The sequence below is a fragment of the Hyaena hyaena genome, unplaced genomic scaffold (assembly GCF_003009895.1).
Source record: "Hyaena hyaena isolate Hyena2069 unplaced genomic scaffold, ASM300989v1 scaffold_27, whole genome shotgun sequence".
NCBI lineage: Eukaryota > Metazoa > Chordata > Mammalia > Carnivora > Hyaenidae > Hyaena > Hyaena hyaena.
Genome location: NW_024080659.1, coordinates 2,125,388 through 2,143,403, shown reverse-complemented (window position 1 = coordinate 2,143,403; position 18,016 = coordinate 2,125,388). Strand labels below are relative to the sequence as shown.

Sequence of the window (18,016 nt, the reverse complement as noted above, 5' to 3'; positions counted from 1 at the left end):
GTCAGGCTCTATGCTGACTGCCGGCTGAGAGCCTGGAGCCTGTTGGATTCTGTAACTCCCTCTCTCTCTGACCCTCCCCTGCTCACGCTGCCTCTCTCTCAGAAATAAATAAGACACATTAAAAAAAAGGAAAAAGAAAGAAAATAGCTACAGACTAGTTACTTCCGCCACTGGAAAAGGCAAGGCGCGAAGGTCCCTCCGCCCCCTCCCCCACCCCAGACCAGGTCATGGTCATTCAGCATTTACCAGCATGCCACCAGCCTGCTGTGACAAGCCCCGCAGGTAGCTCGGAGAAACACTCAAGTTTGAGAAGCATGGGACCGGCCCAAACTCAGTGATGCAGAGTGTGATAAAAGGGCCTGGTACAAAATGTCCCCTATTTGGCCGGAAGGCAGCGTAAGGGGGCTGCGCACAAGCCTGCGTGGCACCCAGCCCCATGTCGAAGAAGCAGGCCCTGCAAAGTGGAACTGACAGCTGGCCAAGTGTCACAGGGCTTGCTGTCAGGAAGCTCCTCCCTCTGTGCGCAGGACCCTCCCTTCCTGCTGGTGGGGACCTTCTAGCTATGGCCCCGGGAAGATGTTCAGGGTCACCATGAGGGTCGCCTGGGGCTCCGTTTACCTGAGAGATGAGGGTGTCACACGCGGAAGATAAGCCGAAGCCCACCGAGACTCCGGTGACATTGATCATCTGGAAAGAAGCGCAAGGGGAGGACAGGAAGGTAAAATCTGTCTGCACCGGCCACAGGCAGCCTTGACAAGCCACCCCCACTCTCCGCCCGGAGCCCATCCGCTGGCCCCACTCAATTAAAGCCCGTGCACAAGTTCAGAAACAGGAAACACCTCAGCCAGGGGTTACTAGGAAGCCTTCTTTCTTCAGTCCTAGGCGTTTTGCTCCCTAACTTCAAAGGAACGGGAACCCTTTTTTAAATATTTCTTTATATTTGAGAGAGACAGAGTATGAGGAGAGAGGAGCAGAAAAAGAGGGAGACACAGAATCTGAAGCAGGCTCCAGGCACCGAGCTGTCAGCACAGAGCCCGAAGCGGGGCTCGAACTCACAAACCGCGAGATAAGGACCTGAGCCGAAGTCGGACGCTCAACCGACTGAGCCCCCCAGGCGCCCCGGAACGTGAATCCTAATTAAGGGGAACGTAACGTGGTTCGGTGGCAATTCTGGGTAAGTCCACTTGCTCAAGGCCAAGCACGGCCAAAGGATTCTGAGGGCTCAGAATCAAGCCCCTGAAGTCCAGAGGGCTTCCAGGTAACGCTTATCTTGACCAGGGTCAGGAACTAAACCCCAGGGTCCCTGGAGCTTTGGGGAGCCCAGGGCAGCACCCCCAATGCCAGGGAGCGGCATCGCAGGCTGTCTGGGACCTGTGACCTTCACCTGAGTCTGCAGAGAGGTTACCAGGGACAACAGCCCCAAACTGGACTCGGCCTAGAAGCACCAACTTTTTTCTTTTTTTTTATATTTTTATTTTTGAGAGAGAGAAAGCAAGCATGAGCAGGAGAGAGGCAGAGAGAGAGAGAGAGGGACAGAGGAACGAAAGCTGTGCTGACGGAAGCAGCCTGATGTGGGGCTCAAACTCCCGAACCGTGAGATCATGACCTGAGCCTAGGTCAGACGATCAACCAACTGAGCCACCCAGGCGCCCCAAAGGATCACTTTCATGTACTTGCTTGGCTAAAGAGAAGCTGCCAGAAGCTTCCTGAGTGCATTTGTTCCCCCCACATTTCCAAACATTAGAACCCCAGAAGGATAATTAAGCCTGGGGTGCCCACGTTGCTCCCTGAAAGCAGAACAATCCATGTACACCCAGGACCCGGTTCAGAGTCGTCTCTCCCAGTTCCGAGGTAACAGACGCCAATGGCTAGGTGAGGCGGAGGGGTGCTTAGCAGGGCAGCAGCGAGGGGTCGGGGAGGCGGAGAACGGGCACACACCCGCTGCAGGCCCAAATCCGCCTTCCCAGACACCCCTCGCTGGTCAGAGCCAACAAACTGGCAGCGCCACTGGGCCAGGCATAGCCACGTAGCCCCTGGCAGAGGTCAATGGCGTCTCTCTTTGGTTTGCGGGATTCCTATCTAGGATTCAGGGACGATCTGGGCTTCCTCCCACTTTTAGGTCTGGACACTAGGATCCAGGATTTCATCTTCCACTTCCGTGTCATGGAGATGGAAGGGGGTGGGGGGGCACAGTTTCTCCTGATGAAGTCAGACTTCAACCCCCCTTTTAGGGTTCCCTTCTCCCAGATGTGGGACCAAGAACAGAAAGCCAGAGCTCCACGGATTATAAATTCCCTGATTTGGGAGGCGGACTAAGGGCCCTCCAAAGATGTCCCAACCCAACCCCCGGAGCGCGGGGAAATGCGAGGTTACGTGGCCAAGAATTATAGCTGCAGATGGAAATGAGGTTACTGGCCTTGCCAGCACCAGTGAGACCCCTTGGGGACTTCCAGCACCGGAAGATAATACAGCGCGTTGTTTAGAGCCATTAAATAGCGGCAGCAGGGCGCCTGGGTGGCTCAGTCAGTTAATTGTCCGACTTCGACTCAGGTCGTGATCTCACAGTTTGTGGGTTCGAGCCCTGCGTCGGGCTCTGTGCTGACAGCTCAGAGCCTGAAGCCTGTTTCAGATTCTGTACCTCCCTCTCTCTCTGACCCTCCCCTGCTCACGCGGTCTCTCTCCCTCAGAAACAAATAAAACATTAAAAATTTTTAAAAATAAATTAAATAAAGTAAAGAGCGGCGGCTTGTAATTGCAGCAAGAGGAAACGCACAGACAGCTTTCAGAAATCTGCGGTAGCAAGTCCCATACGTACTGCGATGGCGAGGGTGACAGCGTCCAACTCCAGCTTCCCCAGGTGGCCGCAGAACACGGAGCTCACGAAACTGATCAGGAACACCATCAACTGGGCCAAGAACTGGGAGGAGACACAAAAGGAGCTACAGGTGAGGGCGCCAACCTTCACAGCGTCACAGCGGAAGGAGGGTGTGAGGTCTGGGGGGCGGGGTTGGGGCGCCCCCACCCTCTCCTAATCAACTCCAGTAAAGGAATCCGGCTGGTAGCGGCCTCTGCCAACTTCCACAGGCCAACGCGCAACTTCCAGTAGGCTTTCCGAAGGGTGTTAAATTTTTTAATTTTTATTTTTGAGAGAGAGAGAGGGAGACCGAGAGAGACAGAGAGCAAGCAGAGGAGGGGCAGAGAAAGAGGGAGACATAGAATCTGAAGGAGGCTCCAGGCTCTGAACTGTCAGCACAGAGCCAGACTCGGGGCTCGAACTCACGAACCGAGGGATCAAGACCAGAGTTGAAGTCCGACACTGAACCGACTGAGCCACCCAGGTGCCCCCAGAATCACAGTTTTGAGAACTTTCTAGCTTTTTTAATGGATTTTTCACGTCAGAGTCTCATGCCACAGATCACATGTATACACTCTCTGGAATTTTCAGAGGCTGCCTTCTGGGATAACCCCCGTTCCCCCAAATTCCTAGGGACAACTGGAGAGAACACCACCTTCGATCAATTCCACAGGCAGGGCCACCTAGGGCACAAATGAGATCATCCGCCTGGAAGGTCAGTGGCTCCGGAATCTTGGGGTGAGACATCCCCCATCTGCCAAGCACATTTAATTCTTGAATCCTGTGGAGGCTCAGATAGGAGGGCAAATTCGGCTTCTGGAACATTGAGCCATCATTCCAGAAACTACTATGACCTGCTCCCCAAGGCTGTAGCTGCGTTTGGACACTTAGCTTATTTCCTTAGGTTAATTTTAAACCACCTCCCAGGGCACCAGGGTGGCTCACTTGGTTAAACGTCCTATTTTCCCTCAGGTCATGATCTTGCCGTTCACGAGTTCGAGTCCCATGTCAGGCTCTGTCCAGACAGCTCAGAGCCTGGAGCCTGCTTTGGATTCTGTGTCTCCCTCTCTAACTCTCAAAAATATATTAAAAAAAAACAAAAAAAAAAACACAAGCACCTCCCACCCCCACCTGCCAAACCCAGGCAGAGGCAGTAAAGTACCTCTCTGGAAAGCCCTTCTTTCCCAGGAGGCTTACATGGTCCAAGAGGGGATTCGTCTGACTCCCACTCTGCGGGAGGCAGAACTGACACCTTAGGGTGGACAGGCGCTGCTGGCGTCTGCCCCAAGGGTCCCTTCCAAGCTGATGGGGCACAAAGGTGCTTGTGCTGGTCCCATTGGCCAAAGGAGAGACGACAACTGTTCTGATCTCAGACAAGGTTCCATCTTGCTTGGTTCCCCCCCCCCCCACACACACGTTCTAATCCGACAGGACCTTCAGAAGGGATGCTTTTGGAACGTATCACAGAAGTAAAGCCAAAAACTAGAGCGCGGGCAGGGGACAATGAAAAGCTGGGGGCAGCGGTGAAAATAACAAAGGCTGGCATGGAAGCCCCAATGTGTAGAACCTAAGGCTAGAGCCAGGGTACCCCCGGAGGCCTGCACCAGGCAGACTGGCCACAATCTCCATGCTTCCAGCTAGGGGACCTTGCTGTCTATCCGATTGTGAATTCATATAACTTTAAAGATCATGGGGTCCATGGGGCACCTGGGTGGCTCAGTCAGTTAAGCGTCTTGACTTCAACTCAGGTCATGATGAGCAGAGACTGTGCTCCAGGAGAGCAGGCAATGCCCCTTCGGGATTATTTTTCAGGATTCTGACTCAGCCTGGCAGTGAAGATAAAATACCATTGACAAAGGCAAAGTTGAAAAGCCCAAGGCTAGGTAGTTTCAACTACCACCTCCCTGTCTCACAGGTATGTTTTCTGCAGAATAAATAGAACACGCACTGACATGTTTTCTGATATGCACCTCTTCCCCTTGTGTTACGCATATTCTCTCCTTACACGCCTGCCTCGTCTGAGGCTCAATGGGAGAGAAGTCCTAATACCTCAGCCTTGATACTCTCTCGGATCCGTGTTAATATGAGAGGTCTGGAGGAGAGATAGCGAATGGGAGAGAGAAAATCACTGAGAGATTTGGACCGGCATCCTACTTGATGGTGGAGCCTTGGGACAGGGGACACGGAGCATGAGAAAAGGAGGCATCTCCTTCTCCTCCTCCTCCAAGCCCCTCCGGAAATAGAAAACTCACAGCAGATGGGAATAGAGATGGAGCGAGACCAAGTGAGGCTCCACATACAATTCGTGAGAGAGTAAATGAGGCCAGAACTGTAGAACCTCCTCGGGTAAAGCAGTAACATTTAAACCCCCCCACCCGCCCCCACCCAAAGAACTGGAGGGAAAATTCCCAAATTATCTGGGTGGGGAAATGTCAGAGTGCGCGTCTGTTTCCTCCTTTGTCCGGTGTTCTATTTTTGCCTATAAGTAATATACATTGTATCTGTAATTAACACCATCCTATACATAGAAACACAGGTGTTCGGACAAACATAATGCCCAAAAGGTCAACAGGTCAGCCTAGTGCTTCTCCCTGGAAACCTGGAAGGTCCCCCCTACATCAAGGGGGACCAGGTTACTGTGGGGACCAGCTGAGACAAAGGACCGATCCCAGAAAAGGCTGGGTCTCAGGAAGCTTTCATGTGTGTGGGGTTCGTCTGTTGTACATTAGGGCTGTTAACATTTCTTACAGAGACTCTTCTCAGGGCAAGTCTGCGATGGAACATTGAGCCAAAGTACGGATTTCTATCCGCATTTTATGGACGAATAAGCAAAAACTACAAGAGTTACTCAAATTCACATAGCTGTTTCCTAACCTGCCTTCTGAGAGATCAAAGCAGGGAACTAGCCCCCAAGAACAGATTCCAAACCCTGCTTCCTCGCATTCTCTCTCTCCTTTTGCAAGAGCGCTTCACAAACGCCTTCCTGCGGGGAGGGATTTCCCTTTCGTGGCTTTGTCCCTGACATTACTTTTCCCCCATGCACACCACAGCAGGTGTCACAAGATCCCACAGACAGCGAGGTCACCATGCCAGGAAGTGGCACCTGACCGCCTTAGCCTCTGCAGGTGCAGACGGTCTACCAAGTGGCCAAAAGCTGATTTCTGCCTTGAAACCACAACGGGATCTTCTTGTCCAATGAAACAACTTCTTCCGTTGACTTGAAAACCACCCAAACTGCCAGGAGAACAGGGATGGGATATTTTGTTGTGGTTCTTGTGGTTTTTAAAACCCGCGTTACTTTTTGACAACGCAGAAAGAGGCCTGACCTAACGAACAAAATAAAACCTCAGCCCCAAAGAGAACCACATGAAAAACTTTTTATATCTTTAACACACTAACGGCGGAGGAGAGGGTGGGGCACGATGCTTCTAATTTCCTCGTTCAGAGGGGGACCGAATCATCCCGGAGAATCCGGAGATCTAAATCCAAGAGAGACGATGCACCTCCTTCCGCCCTGACTCCAGAAAATTCAGCTACCTGAAATCCCGACCCAACAGCTAGTTTGCAAACCATCCAGATTCCCCGGGGCGTTCTGAGGTTGGCGGGACGCTTGCTTCCCTGGAACCCTCACCCACGCAGGGAGGGCACCTAAAGGCCAGCAGGTCCCGCTTCCTCGGGGACTCCCAATGCCTCGCCGGGGCCAGCGGCGCCACCAGTGCCGGGCGGGTGCGTCCCCGGGACGCACTTGGGAGGCGCTGGGACGCGCGCCCGCCCCGCGCGCGCCATCGTGTCCCCGGGCGCCCGCGCGTCTGCGCCAGCTCGCTCTGACCTCCTCCCCCTGGGCCACCCGGGGTGACACGCGTGTCGGGCCCCCGACCCGCCGGGGCCAACCTCCGACGGGAGCCAACTTACTCACCGCAGGGCCCGCCAGAACCAGGAGCGCCCTCAGCTCCTCTCGGAAGCCCGGCAGCTGCAGGCAGCACGGCCCGCGCCGCTCGGGGGTGACCTCCTGGCCTCCTCCGGGGCCGGGCTCCTCGACAATCTCCATGCGCCTGGCGACCTGCGGCCGCGGAGCGGCGAGAGGGACTCGGAGAGGCCGCGGGGCCGCCGCCGCCGCCGCCGCTCCAGTCCCCGCCCCCGGCCGCCCGACGCGCGTCGCGGGCCAGCCGGCGGCCCGGGGCCCAGCCGCGCGCGCCCCCTGCCAGGCCACGACCTTGGGCGCATAGCTCGCGCCCCGGCACCTCTGTGGACGCTCGCGGCTCTCGCCGAGGCCCACGGACTCCGGGGCCCGGCAGGCTAAGTTTTCCAACGCAAACTCGGGGGCCTGGGCCGCGCCTCCCTCGGGGGTTTCAGTTTCTGGAACCCGTGGCGGCGAGGAGGGAACTCGAGGTCTCGCCCCGAGATCGAGCTGGCGGGCAGCCGAGGGCTCGGGTGGGGCGCACTCCTGCGTCTCGGGCATCTTGGCTTCGGCGGTCCCCGCTCTGCGCGTGTGCTCAGCGCCTGCTTTTGAGGCTGGGTCTGGAAGTGCTGTCCTTCTCTCCCACCGACTCTATTAAAGAACTTGAAATCTACCAAAATACAACAACAAGCCCACACCTCCCCCCACAGAACAATGCCTGTTCCGCCCGGGCTTTTTGAGTATGTATCCATCAGCCTCAAGTGGGAGGACCAGAGGCTGCGTCAACAAACGAGGATTCAAGGGAACCTGCTTCGTTGTCCCTGGGAGAGTAGAGTAACCTGCTTGCCTCCTAGACCCTTAGTTGGCCTCTTCTGTGAACCCCAAATAGTATCTCCTGGTGATAGTCCTGGTGAGGATTAAATGAGATTGTGTCGGTGAACCCAGTGCCTTCAACCCGGTACACCGTCCTTGCCTGACAGACGTTAGTTACCAAAAGAGGATGATTTCCAGAAGAGTGGAAATCACTTCTGTCATAGGAGCGATCCAACTTGAGCAAAGAAAATGGAAAGAGTACATTTTGGGGCTCCCCAAACCAGGAAGTTTGGCTTCAGGGGTTTTAAAACAAAGCCTTTAGTGCTTTCCCTCTCCCCATCTCTCCTCTCCGTGGTTTCATTGTTTACACAGGCAGCCTCTGGCAACCCTCAGGCCTTTCTTTCCCACCCTGTAAACCAGATAATAAGACCCTCCCTATTCTAGCTCCAAACAGATGGACAAAAGCCAGGGAGAAAACTTGACTGGTCCCATGGAGGTTTCTTGCCCCCTTCTGGAAACATCATTCTGGGCAGGGAAATAGGGTCTCATGTTTGGCTGAACCTGCACCGTATGCTCAGCTCTCTCCCCAAAGGGTTGGGTGCTGTGACTGGTAATTAACATGTAGGGAATTAACCAGAATTAATTCACCAGAATTAACATGTAGGGAAGCAGACGAGGAGCCCAGGGTCCCAACAGACCGCACCCTAGGATGTACACGGACTCTCCGATCATGGCTGTTCTTTAATATTCTCCTGGCCAATATAACCAGAGAGGAACGGAAATGTGATACGTGTATATTGAGAAAGAGGCCAAAGCATTACAATTGGAGTTACAATTGAACACAATCCAAAGTAAGCAAATGGGAAAGAAAGCTAATAGAATTCGTAAAGAGTTTTAACAAAGTTGCCACGGACAAGTTCTTCAACAGAAAATTCCAGTCCGTTGGTAATACCATATATGAAAATACTGGAAGAAGAAATCTCTTCCACAACGGCAACAAATAAACTCTCCTGGTGACCAGGAGCCTAATTCCCCACTCCTTAAAGGAGCTGTGTACAGGGACTTCCTTCCAAAGGGCACATCTGCAAAGGGGTGGGGAGTGGGATTAGTCACGTTGAAGTGCAGAAACACTTCACTGAGTTTCACTGAGAAACACTGAGGGCAACACTCCCTCAGCCAGATGATCAAGGTCACTATCAAAATTAATCCCGATAGCATACACCTGTCTTAGTTCCCTACGGCTGCTGTAATAAGTTACCACAACCTTGGTGGCTTAAAACTACAGAAGGTCATTCTTTCCTAGTTCTGAAGGCAGGATGTCTCCAATCAAGGACTTAGCAGGATCAGTTCCCTCTTGGGGGTTCAGACGAGGAATCTGTTCCATGCTACTCTCCCAGCTTCTGATGGCTGCCTCCAATCCGTGGTATCCCTTCTTTTGTGGCCACGTAATCCCAGTCTCTGCCTCCGTCGCCCCTTGGCATTCTCCCTGGCTGTCTACCTCTGGGTCCCTGTTTTCTTATAAGGACACTAGTCTTTTTTTTTTTTTAATTTTTTAATTTTTAGTTTTTTCATGTTTTATTTTTGAGAGATCTGAGAAAGACAGAGCGCGAGTGGGGGAGGGGCAGAGAGGGAGACACAGAATTGGAAACAGGCTCCAGGCTCTGAGCTTTCAGCACAGAGCCCGGACACGGGGCTCAAACTCACAAACCACGTGATCATGACCTGCCCCCAAGTCAGATGCTTAACTGACTGAGCCACCCAGGCGCCCCAGGACATCTTAATTATGACCTCGTCTTAAGCTCATCACATCTGCAAAGACCCCGTTTTCAAATACGTTCACATACTGGGGTTCCAAGTGGACAGGCCTTTGGAGGAAATGCTATTTAACCAAGCCTAGTACCTCTGATATGATACAATGAAAGTGGAATTCTACCTCTGATCTCACCAAAACTCACAGCCCCTGAGGCTAATCATTAGAAAAACATCACACAGGGGCTCCAGGGTGGCTCAGTTCGTTAAGCATCCAATTTCAGCTCAGGTCATGACCTCAAGTTTCATAGGTTCGAGCCCTGTGTCAGGCTCTGTGCTTGGAGCCTGCTTCGGATTCTGCGTCTCCCTCTCTCTATGTTCACACTCTGTCTTTCAAAACTGAATAAACATTAAAAAAAAAAAAAGACTGTAAAAAAATTTAATAGTGACTCAACAAGCATTTAGGAGTGTAAAGGGGCAAAGATACGAAAATAAATATCTTTCTTTTTTTGTACATGTTTCTTCTCCCTGCTCGCACCTTGTCTTCTCTGTCTTTAAAAAAAAATGAATAAACATTTTTAAAAGACTGTTAAAAGCATTTAATAGTAACTCAAGCATTTATGAATGTAAAGAGGCAAGACATGAAAATAAATATCCTTTTTTGTAGAAGTTCACTTTTTATTTTATTTCTTTAAAAAAAATTTTAGATGTGCATGGAGGAGGGCACTTGTGGGGATGAGCACTGGGTGTTATACGGAAACCAACTTGACAATAAACCATTAAAAATTTTTTTAACATTTTTTTTAAATTTTTTAATGTTTTATTTATTTCTAGGAGACAGAGAGAGAGACAGCGTGAGCAGGGGAGGGTCAGAGAGAGAGGGAGTCACAGACTGAAACAGGCTCCAGGCTCTGAGCTGGCAGTCAGCACAGAGCCCGACGCGGGGCTCGAACCCACGAACCGCGAGATCATGACCCAAGCAAAAGTCGGACGCTTAACCGACTAAGCCACCCAGGCGCCCCTTTTTTAACATTTTTTAAATGTTTATTTTTGAGAGAGAGAAACAGAGTGTTAATGGGGGAGGGGCAGAAAGAGAGGGAGACAGAATCGGAAGCAGGCTCCAGGCTCTGAGCTGTCAGCATAGAGCTCAAAGCGGTGCCTGAACCCATGAACCACGAGATCGTGACCAGAGCCAAAGTCAGACGCCTAACCCCCTGAGGCACCCAGGCTCCCTTATTTTATTTCTTTTTTAATGTTCATGTATTAATTTTGTGTGTGAGAGAGAGCAGAGGAGGGAAAGAGAGAGGGAGAGAGAGAATCCCAAGTAGGCTCAGCACTGTCGGCGCAGAGCCCTAAGTCATGAAATCATGACCTGAGCCAAAATCAGGAATCAGAGGCTTAACCTACTGAGCCACCCTAGCACCCCAAAAACAAATATCTTTCTGAAAAAGGAAAGTAATGGAGAAGAAAAGTAGTTCTGTCAATTGATAATTAGTTTAAAACGACACACAGTTAGCCTAAGACGGGACAACTCGATCAAGGAAACAGTAGGCAGCCAAGAAATGGACCTTATCCATGGGCCTTCTGTTACACTAGAAAGTCTTATTGGGCCAATGGAGCCAATAAAGAAGTAAAGGTTGCAGGAAAGCATGCATGACGTGGGCACTGCTGGGATTTTTTATTGACATCCCACTATATCTGCAGATTTATTCAGAAAGATTGTTTCTCATTAAGATACTAAGACTTCCGGGTCAACCATATCCCTACTTCAATTAATTTCCGATTCCCCCAGATGAGTAATGTATTGGTTTTGCTGATGACATTTGAAAAATTGTCATTACTATGTTCATATGTGGCTCCTGCTAAGAGAGTTTTTAAATCATGTATTGATTTAAAATTGATTTATCTGCTTTCCCCGCCAGTATTCATTGAAGTAATCATATGCTCTTTTCTTTTAGGACTTTGATATAAGTTCATCATAGCTTCCCTAATGTTTAACCATCACTGATTTCTCAAATAAACTCCCCTTGATTACGGTATAGTATCGTTGGTATAAGGTGGCGATTTTATTTCCAGTGTTTCATTCAGGATTTTTCTATCTGTGTGATCTTTTGTATACGTTTTCCCTGTCTTTGTCTAACTTAGTTATCACATCATTTATAACCTTGTAGAATCAGTTGTGAAGCTTTCTATTTTTATGCTTTGTAATTATTTAGAATATCATAGGAATTATCTGTTCTTTGGGGTGCCTGGATGGCTCAGTCGGTTAAGCGTCCAACTTACTTTTGGCTCAAGTCATGATCTCACAGTTCGTAGTTTGAGCCCCATGTCGGGCTCTGCACTAACATCATGGAGCCTGCTTGGGATTCTCTGCCTCCCTCTGTCTCTTCCCCTCTCTCTCCACAAATATATAAATAAACTTTAAAAACAAAAAAGAATTAACTGTTTTTTGAAGGTTTGAAGGCATTCATCTAGAAGACCAGCTGAGGGGCGCCTGGGTGGCTCAGTCGGTTAGGCGTCCAACTTTGGCTCAGTTCATGATCTCACGGTTCATGGGTTCAAGCCCCGCGCCCAGCTCTGTGCTGATAGCTCAGAGCCTGGAGCCTGCTTCAGATTCTGTGTCTCTCTCTTTCTCTCTCTGCGCCTCCCCTGCTCATGCTGTCTCTCTCTCTCTCAAAAATAAACAAAACAGTAAAAAAAAATAGAAGACCAGCTGATTCCTTTTTTTTAGGAGCTATTTTTAGTTTGATAAGAAGAAGAAAAAAATGGGGAAAGTTTCTGTTTCTTATGAGGTTGCTGGTCTATTCCAACTCTCTACCTCTTCTTGATTCAATTTTGGCCAATGATAAATGTTTATAGGTTGTGGTTGTAACAAAGACCACAGACTTACTTGGCCTGAAACAAGAAAATGTACCCGGGGTCCAAGGGTGACTAGCACCTGGCTCCAGGGGGTCACAACCAGACCAGGTGCGGCCACTCGCCACTGACAAAATCCAAAGGCAGAGACAAGTGGAAGTGACGCAGACAGGGATTTATTTCAGTGAAACCAACACCGGAAGACAGTGCAATAGCTTCTCAAAGGCGGTCTCCAAAGTGCTACACACACTTCCACGCTTCCACAAGGAAAGCGTGGGGCAAAGGTTGATGGGCACTTGCAGGTGAGCAGTAAAGATCGGGTCCAGCACTGTCTTGGAGGCAGTCCCCCAGGGGCAGGGTCTCGCTCACTCACGACAGTCACTTAGTGCTTGCGGGGTTAGTTTTTGGTTTTCATCATGGGACGCTCTGCCCATAGGGTCTTTTGCCTGAGTAAGAGATAAGCTGGAAAAGGAGAACTTGATCAGTTAGAAAGTTTGAGCTCACAATGGAAGTAGTTGGAGTCTTCTTTCAAAAACTTTCTTATTTTACAGAGCTCATAAGTCTGAAATGGATATAAGACCAGGATGTGAGCAGGGCTGTGATCCTGCTGGCGGCTCTAGGGGGAAATCCATGTTCTTGCCTTTTCCAGTGTCTACAGGCTGCCTTGGCTCATGGCTCCTTCCTCCATCTTCGAAGGGCATTGCTCTATCCTCTGCTTCATCGCATCTCCTTGTTCTGACTTTGACCCCCTTGCTCTCCTCGCTGTAGGGAACTTTGAGGTTATCTTGGGCCCACTTGATAATATTTGCATGCACAGGGGTGCCTGGGTGGCTCAGTCAGTTAAGCGTCCGACTTCAGCTCAGGTCATGATCTCATGGTTCGTGAGTTCGAGCCCCGCATCAGGCTCTGTGCTTACTGCCAGCTCAGAGCCTGGAGCCTGTTTCAGATTCTTTATCTCCCTCTCTCTCTAAGCCTCCCCTGCTTACTCTCTCTTACTCTCTGTCTCTCTCTTTCTCTCTCTCTCTCTATCTCTATCTCTCTCTCAGAAATAAATAAAATATTTAAAAAAATATATTTGCATGCACAATCCTTAAATGAATCACATCTGCAAAGTCCCTCTGCCACGCCAAAGGTGACGCTCAGAGGTTCTGGGGGTTACAGTGGAGACATCAGTGAGGGGCCGTTATTCTGCAGATCACACTCACCATGTTGTCAACATGTGTCTGACTTTCTGGTATTCTTTATTCCAATGAACTCTTCGTTAGATAGTGGGTGTTTTCTCAAGCAGCGGCTTTTTAGAAAGGATAGGCAATATATATTTTATGAATCCTTGCATGCCCCGTTATTTGTGTTCTGTTCACACATTAGAAACACCCCATTGCCTCTAGCATGATGTGTTACAGATGAAAAGTCCAAGGCCACTCTGATTCTTCTTATTGTAGGGAACACCATGGTGGTGGTGGCTGTGGCTAATTTGCCAATATTCTTTTCACTTCCAATGATTCACCGTAGCCAGTCCTGGTAATCTCATTTCTTTTGTCAGGGCTCTGCCTCAGAATGGAGGCAACAAACCCCAATTCTAGCCATGCCACATGACAGAGAAGCTGATGGAATTTTCGGGAAAGATCTCCTGGTCTCTTAGAAATCGTCAGAAGGGGCAGAGAAGGACAAATACCATATGTTTGCACGTATAGGAGGATTAGGAGGAACTTGACGGAGTAACAAGGGGGAGAAGAAGGGGGGAAATGGTGGGGGAAAGGGAGAGAAGCAAACCATGAGAGACTCTTGAATGATGACAAAAACTGAGGACTGATGGATGTGGGGGGGAGGGGGGATGGGCATGGAGGAGAGCACTTGTGGGGATGAACACAATTTCCACAATTATGTGGAAACTAATTTGACAATAAACTATTAGGGAAAAAAAAAAGAAAAAGAAATCGTCAGAAGGAAGAGGCCTTTATTTCCCCCTTCAAGTATGTGATGCCTAGAAGTCCAGGCATGATGCTACCGGCCCAAGGATGAAGCCAGTACTGGGAAAGGGTACAGCCAAGATGTGAAAGACTCCGAGAGAGACAGAGAGAGACAGAAGTAGCTACAGAGAGATTATAAATAGATCCTTGTGAAAGGAAAATTACTATCATTCACAAGCTATGGAAAAGCTTTTTTAAATTATGATATTGTATTTTATACTAAGACATAGATACTGTATTTGATGTTCATCGGTTTCTGGCCCAGAGCTCTGAAAACCATCGGAATTTCCTAAGTGAGAGGAGAAATCAAGAAGTCTTTTTTTGTGGCTTTTGGACCTCGCCTAAGGGTGAGAGCTGTTTGCCAGTTGGGTCAACTGTGTGATTAGAGGCTTTCGGTTTTACCCCCAACCTACAAGGAGGGGAGAGGGGGTTGAGTTCAATCATCAATGGCTAATGATTTCATCAACTGTGCCTATTTAATGAAGCCCCCGTGAAAACCCCAGTGGGGATGGGGATCAGAGAGCTGCTGGGTTGGTAACAGGTAGATACTTGGAGACAGGGGCCCTTGGATAACATGGAAACTCCCCGCTCTTTCCCACACCCCTTGCCCTGTGCGTCTCTTCCATCTGGCTGTTCTTGAGTTGTGTCCTTTAATCCTAATAAACCGGAGATCTAGTAAGTAAACTGTTTCTCTGAGCTCTGTGAGCTGCTCTAGTAAATTAACTGAACCTTAAATTAACTGAACCTAAGGTAGGAGTCATGGGAACCTCCAATCTATAGCCTGTGGTCAGAAGCACAGTTGACAACATGTACTTGCAACCAGTGTCTCACACAGGGGAAGGTGGGGGGGAAGGGACAGCCTCACAGGACTGAGCTCTTCACCTGTGGGATTTAACACTATCTCCAAGTAGATGGTATTAGAATTGAATTGTAGGGTAGGGACCCCCTGCCAGTGTCCGAGAATTGTTTGGTGGTGTGGGGAACCACCCACCAACACACACACACACACACACACACACACACACACACCGGAACTGGGTGCAGAATGCATCTTATAAGTGTACACACAGAGAAAAAGAACAAACCACCTGTTTTATTCACTTGACCCGCAGGTCAGTAAGTAAAACACAGAACCTCAACACTAAGGTTGAGGTTGCAGCTACCTTAGGGCTTCTCTCCATTCCAGGGAGGGGAAAAAAGCACTTTTCCTATTAAGTGATTTGAGCTCATGCTGGTGTCCGCACACAAAAATACCACTGGGCTTCCCAGGAGATACCAGGAGACCCAAGATAAATTAAGAAATAAACTGATGACCAGAACTCCTGTTGTCTCCCATCCGACAATGCTCTCCCAACGGTCCGACCGCACGTCTCCCCCGACCCTGCCACGGAGACATAAGTTGCTGTACACAGGTCAGAACCGGACCCAAACCAGACTTGGCCAAGAACCAGGCATAACCCAGGATGGAAACAGAGCCAGAAGACACATAGAAGACACAGGGTCAGGGGCGCCTGGGAGGCTCAGTCAGTTAAGCTTCTGACTTCGACTCAAGTCATGATCTCACAGTTGGGAGCCCCGCCTCGGGCTCTGTGCTGACAGCTCAGAGCCTGGAACCTGCTTTGGATTCGGTGTCTCCCTCTCTCTCTGCCCGTCGCCCCCTTGCTCTGTCTCTCTCTCAAAAATAAACAAACATTAAAAAAAATTAACAAATAAATTAAAAAAAAGACACAGGGTCAGTGAGAGCCAAGCTTTACTGCTTCCTGAGATTCATGCTGGGCTGGGTTGGGCTGGCACAAGCCGTTCTTCGTGGAGAAGCAACGGACTCGAGCAACGGAAACTTGAACAAGGCAGACGGGCCCATAGCCCACCGCCGAGCTGAATGCAAACAGGCTCTTTCTCTGTTTGAGAGAAAAAAATATAAGAAAAAAATATTTCTTTTGTGAGAAAGAGAGAAGAGAGAGAGAGAGAGAGAGAGACAGCGTGAGCAGGGAAAGGTCAGAGAGAGAGGGAGACACAGAATCTGAAGCAGGCTCCAGGCCCCGAGCTGTCAGCACAGAGCCCTACGCGGGGCTTGAACCCACGAACCGTGAGATCATGACCTGAGCTGAAGTCGGACGCTGACCGGCTGAGCCACCTAGACACCCCCAAACAGGCTCTTTAAATGTCCCACTTCGAAATAGCCACAGCCTAATTGACCAATTACAACGGGGAACAGTTTCTAAGATTAACAAAAAAAAAGGAAAATTCCGTATGTTTCCCTACTCCCTCACTCCACCCTATAACTATAACCCCTCACCACCTGCCCTCCCCGCGCGTCAGGCTTCTCTCTTGCAGTGCATTCAGTAAACTTCTCTTTTGTTCTGCCTTGGGTGAATTGTCCGGCTGCCCCCACCCAGGCCCCGCCCCCGCACGCTGCCCCCACCACAGGCCCCGCCCCCTCACGCTGCCCCCACCACAGGCCCCGCCCCTCGGGACGCCCGGCACTCCTAAGGCGGTTTTCTTGGCTCTGGGAGGTTAGCACCCCCAGGTTGTTTCAGTGGTGACACAAAGACCCAGGGACAGATGCATTTTAAACTTTATTTATTTCCTGTGAGAGAAAAAAACACAAGTGGGGGAGAGGCAGAGAGAGAGGGAGAGAATCCCAAGCCCGAGGGGGGCCGAGAGGGGGCTCAAACTCACAAACCAGGAGATTGTGTCCTGAGGTCAGGTCAGACACTTCAATGACTAAGCCACCCAGACGCCCCAGAGACAGATGCATTTTAGACAAGAGAAGGGTCTTTGCAAAACAGTTCCAAGGTCAGACTTCAGAGACGGATTGCCAAATAAACACTACAGGTACTTAAAGAGGAAAAAAACAAGTCAAGGTCACCAAGGTTACCAAGTCTGTCCGTGACCGCAAAAAAAAAAAAATCTTTTTTTTTCACGTGAAAATCATATCCATAACGTTGGTGACATGTCAGGGCTCCTGGGTGGCTCAGTCGGTTAAGCCTCCGACTTCGGCTCAGGTCATGATCTCAGGGTTCGTGGGTTCGAGCCCCGCGTCCGGCTCTGTGCTGACAGCCAGCTCAGAGCCTGGAGCCTGCTTCCGATTCTGTGTCTCCCTCTCTCTCTCTGACCCTCCCCTGCTCACGCTGTCTCTTTCTCTTTCTTAGAAATAAATAAAACATTAAAAAAATTAAAGTTGGTGACACGTCTTCAGATGTCGGCATTACAAAAGTCAAAGAGCAGGATTTTAGGTCAGGAAGTAAACAACTTACAGGACTCAGGTCTCATTGATTTGGGGAACCCAACTATTTGGTTTGTGATTTGCTCCTGCCTGCTATGCCCTTACCATGTTAGCAAAGTACCAGCTTTGCTTCGCTCAAGAACGTGGATCTGGGAGCCCGGATGGATACACCTGAGCCCTTCCTCCCTGGGGCTCCTCCCTAGCGGTCTCTGGTCCAGTTTGGATGACTATACCTATCACACTGAGGAAAATAGCCTAATGGATATGATACGGACAGCTTTCTTCTTCTTCTTCTTGCATATATCGCCGATCTTGTCTTCATCCTTGGAATTTAGATGTTTCGTGAGAATCTCCCTGAGAGTAGATCTTCCTTCAATTTCTCCTGACCCTGCTGAGCCCCTTTATTCATGTGCTTCTTCAGCTCCGCAAAACGGTCTTCACGTGATTAGGAAACCACCACCTATAGAGAAACTTGCCCCCCGTTCTCTCAAACTCTGATGCGTCCAATTCCAAGGTTCCTGTGTTTTTCACCATATCCCCTTAATGTCTTCTTGTGGGTTTTGTGAAGGTGCACAAACTCTTTAGCTAATTGGGGTGCTATTTTTGTAACGTGGGTAAACTGTGTTTTAAGCATCTATGATGCTTCGAAG

The 18,016-nt window shown here is 49.8% G+C and overlaps 1 protein-coding gene across 2 annotated transcripts in view; it reads right to left on the bottom strand.

Annotated features, from left to right (window-relative positions):
* The window catches only part of LOC120228754 (multidrug and toxin extrusion protein 1-like), a 33,093-nt gene extending 26,191 nt beyond the window's left edge, over positions 1 to 6,902 (bottom strand). For both annotated transcript variants that reach the window (XM_039227343.1, XM_039227344.1), the window contains exons 1-3: positions 6,771 to 6,902; positions 2,816 to 2,917; positions 619 to 687 (exon numbers count right to left, since the gene is read on the bottom strand). In XM_039227343.1, the coding sequence (XP_039083274.1) occupies positions 619 to 687; positions 2,816 to 2,917; positions 6,771 to 6,902 (303 nt within the window). The remainder of the gene's footprint in view (positions 1 to 618; positions 688 to 2,815; positions 2,918 to 6,770) is intronic.
* Between the last annotated feature and the right edge of the window lie 11,114 nt (positions 6,903 to 18,016).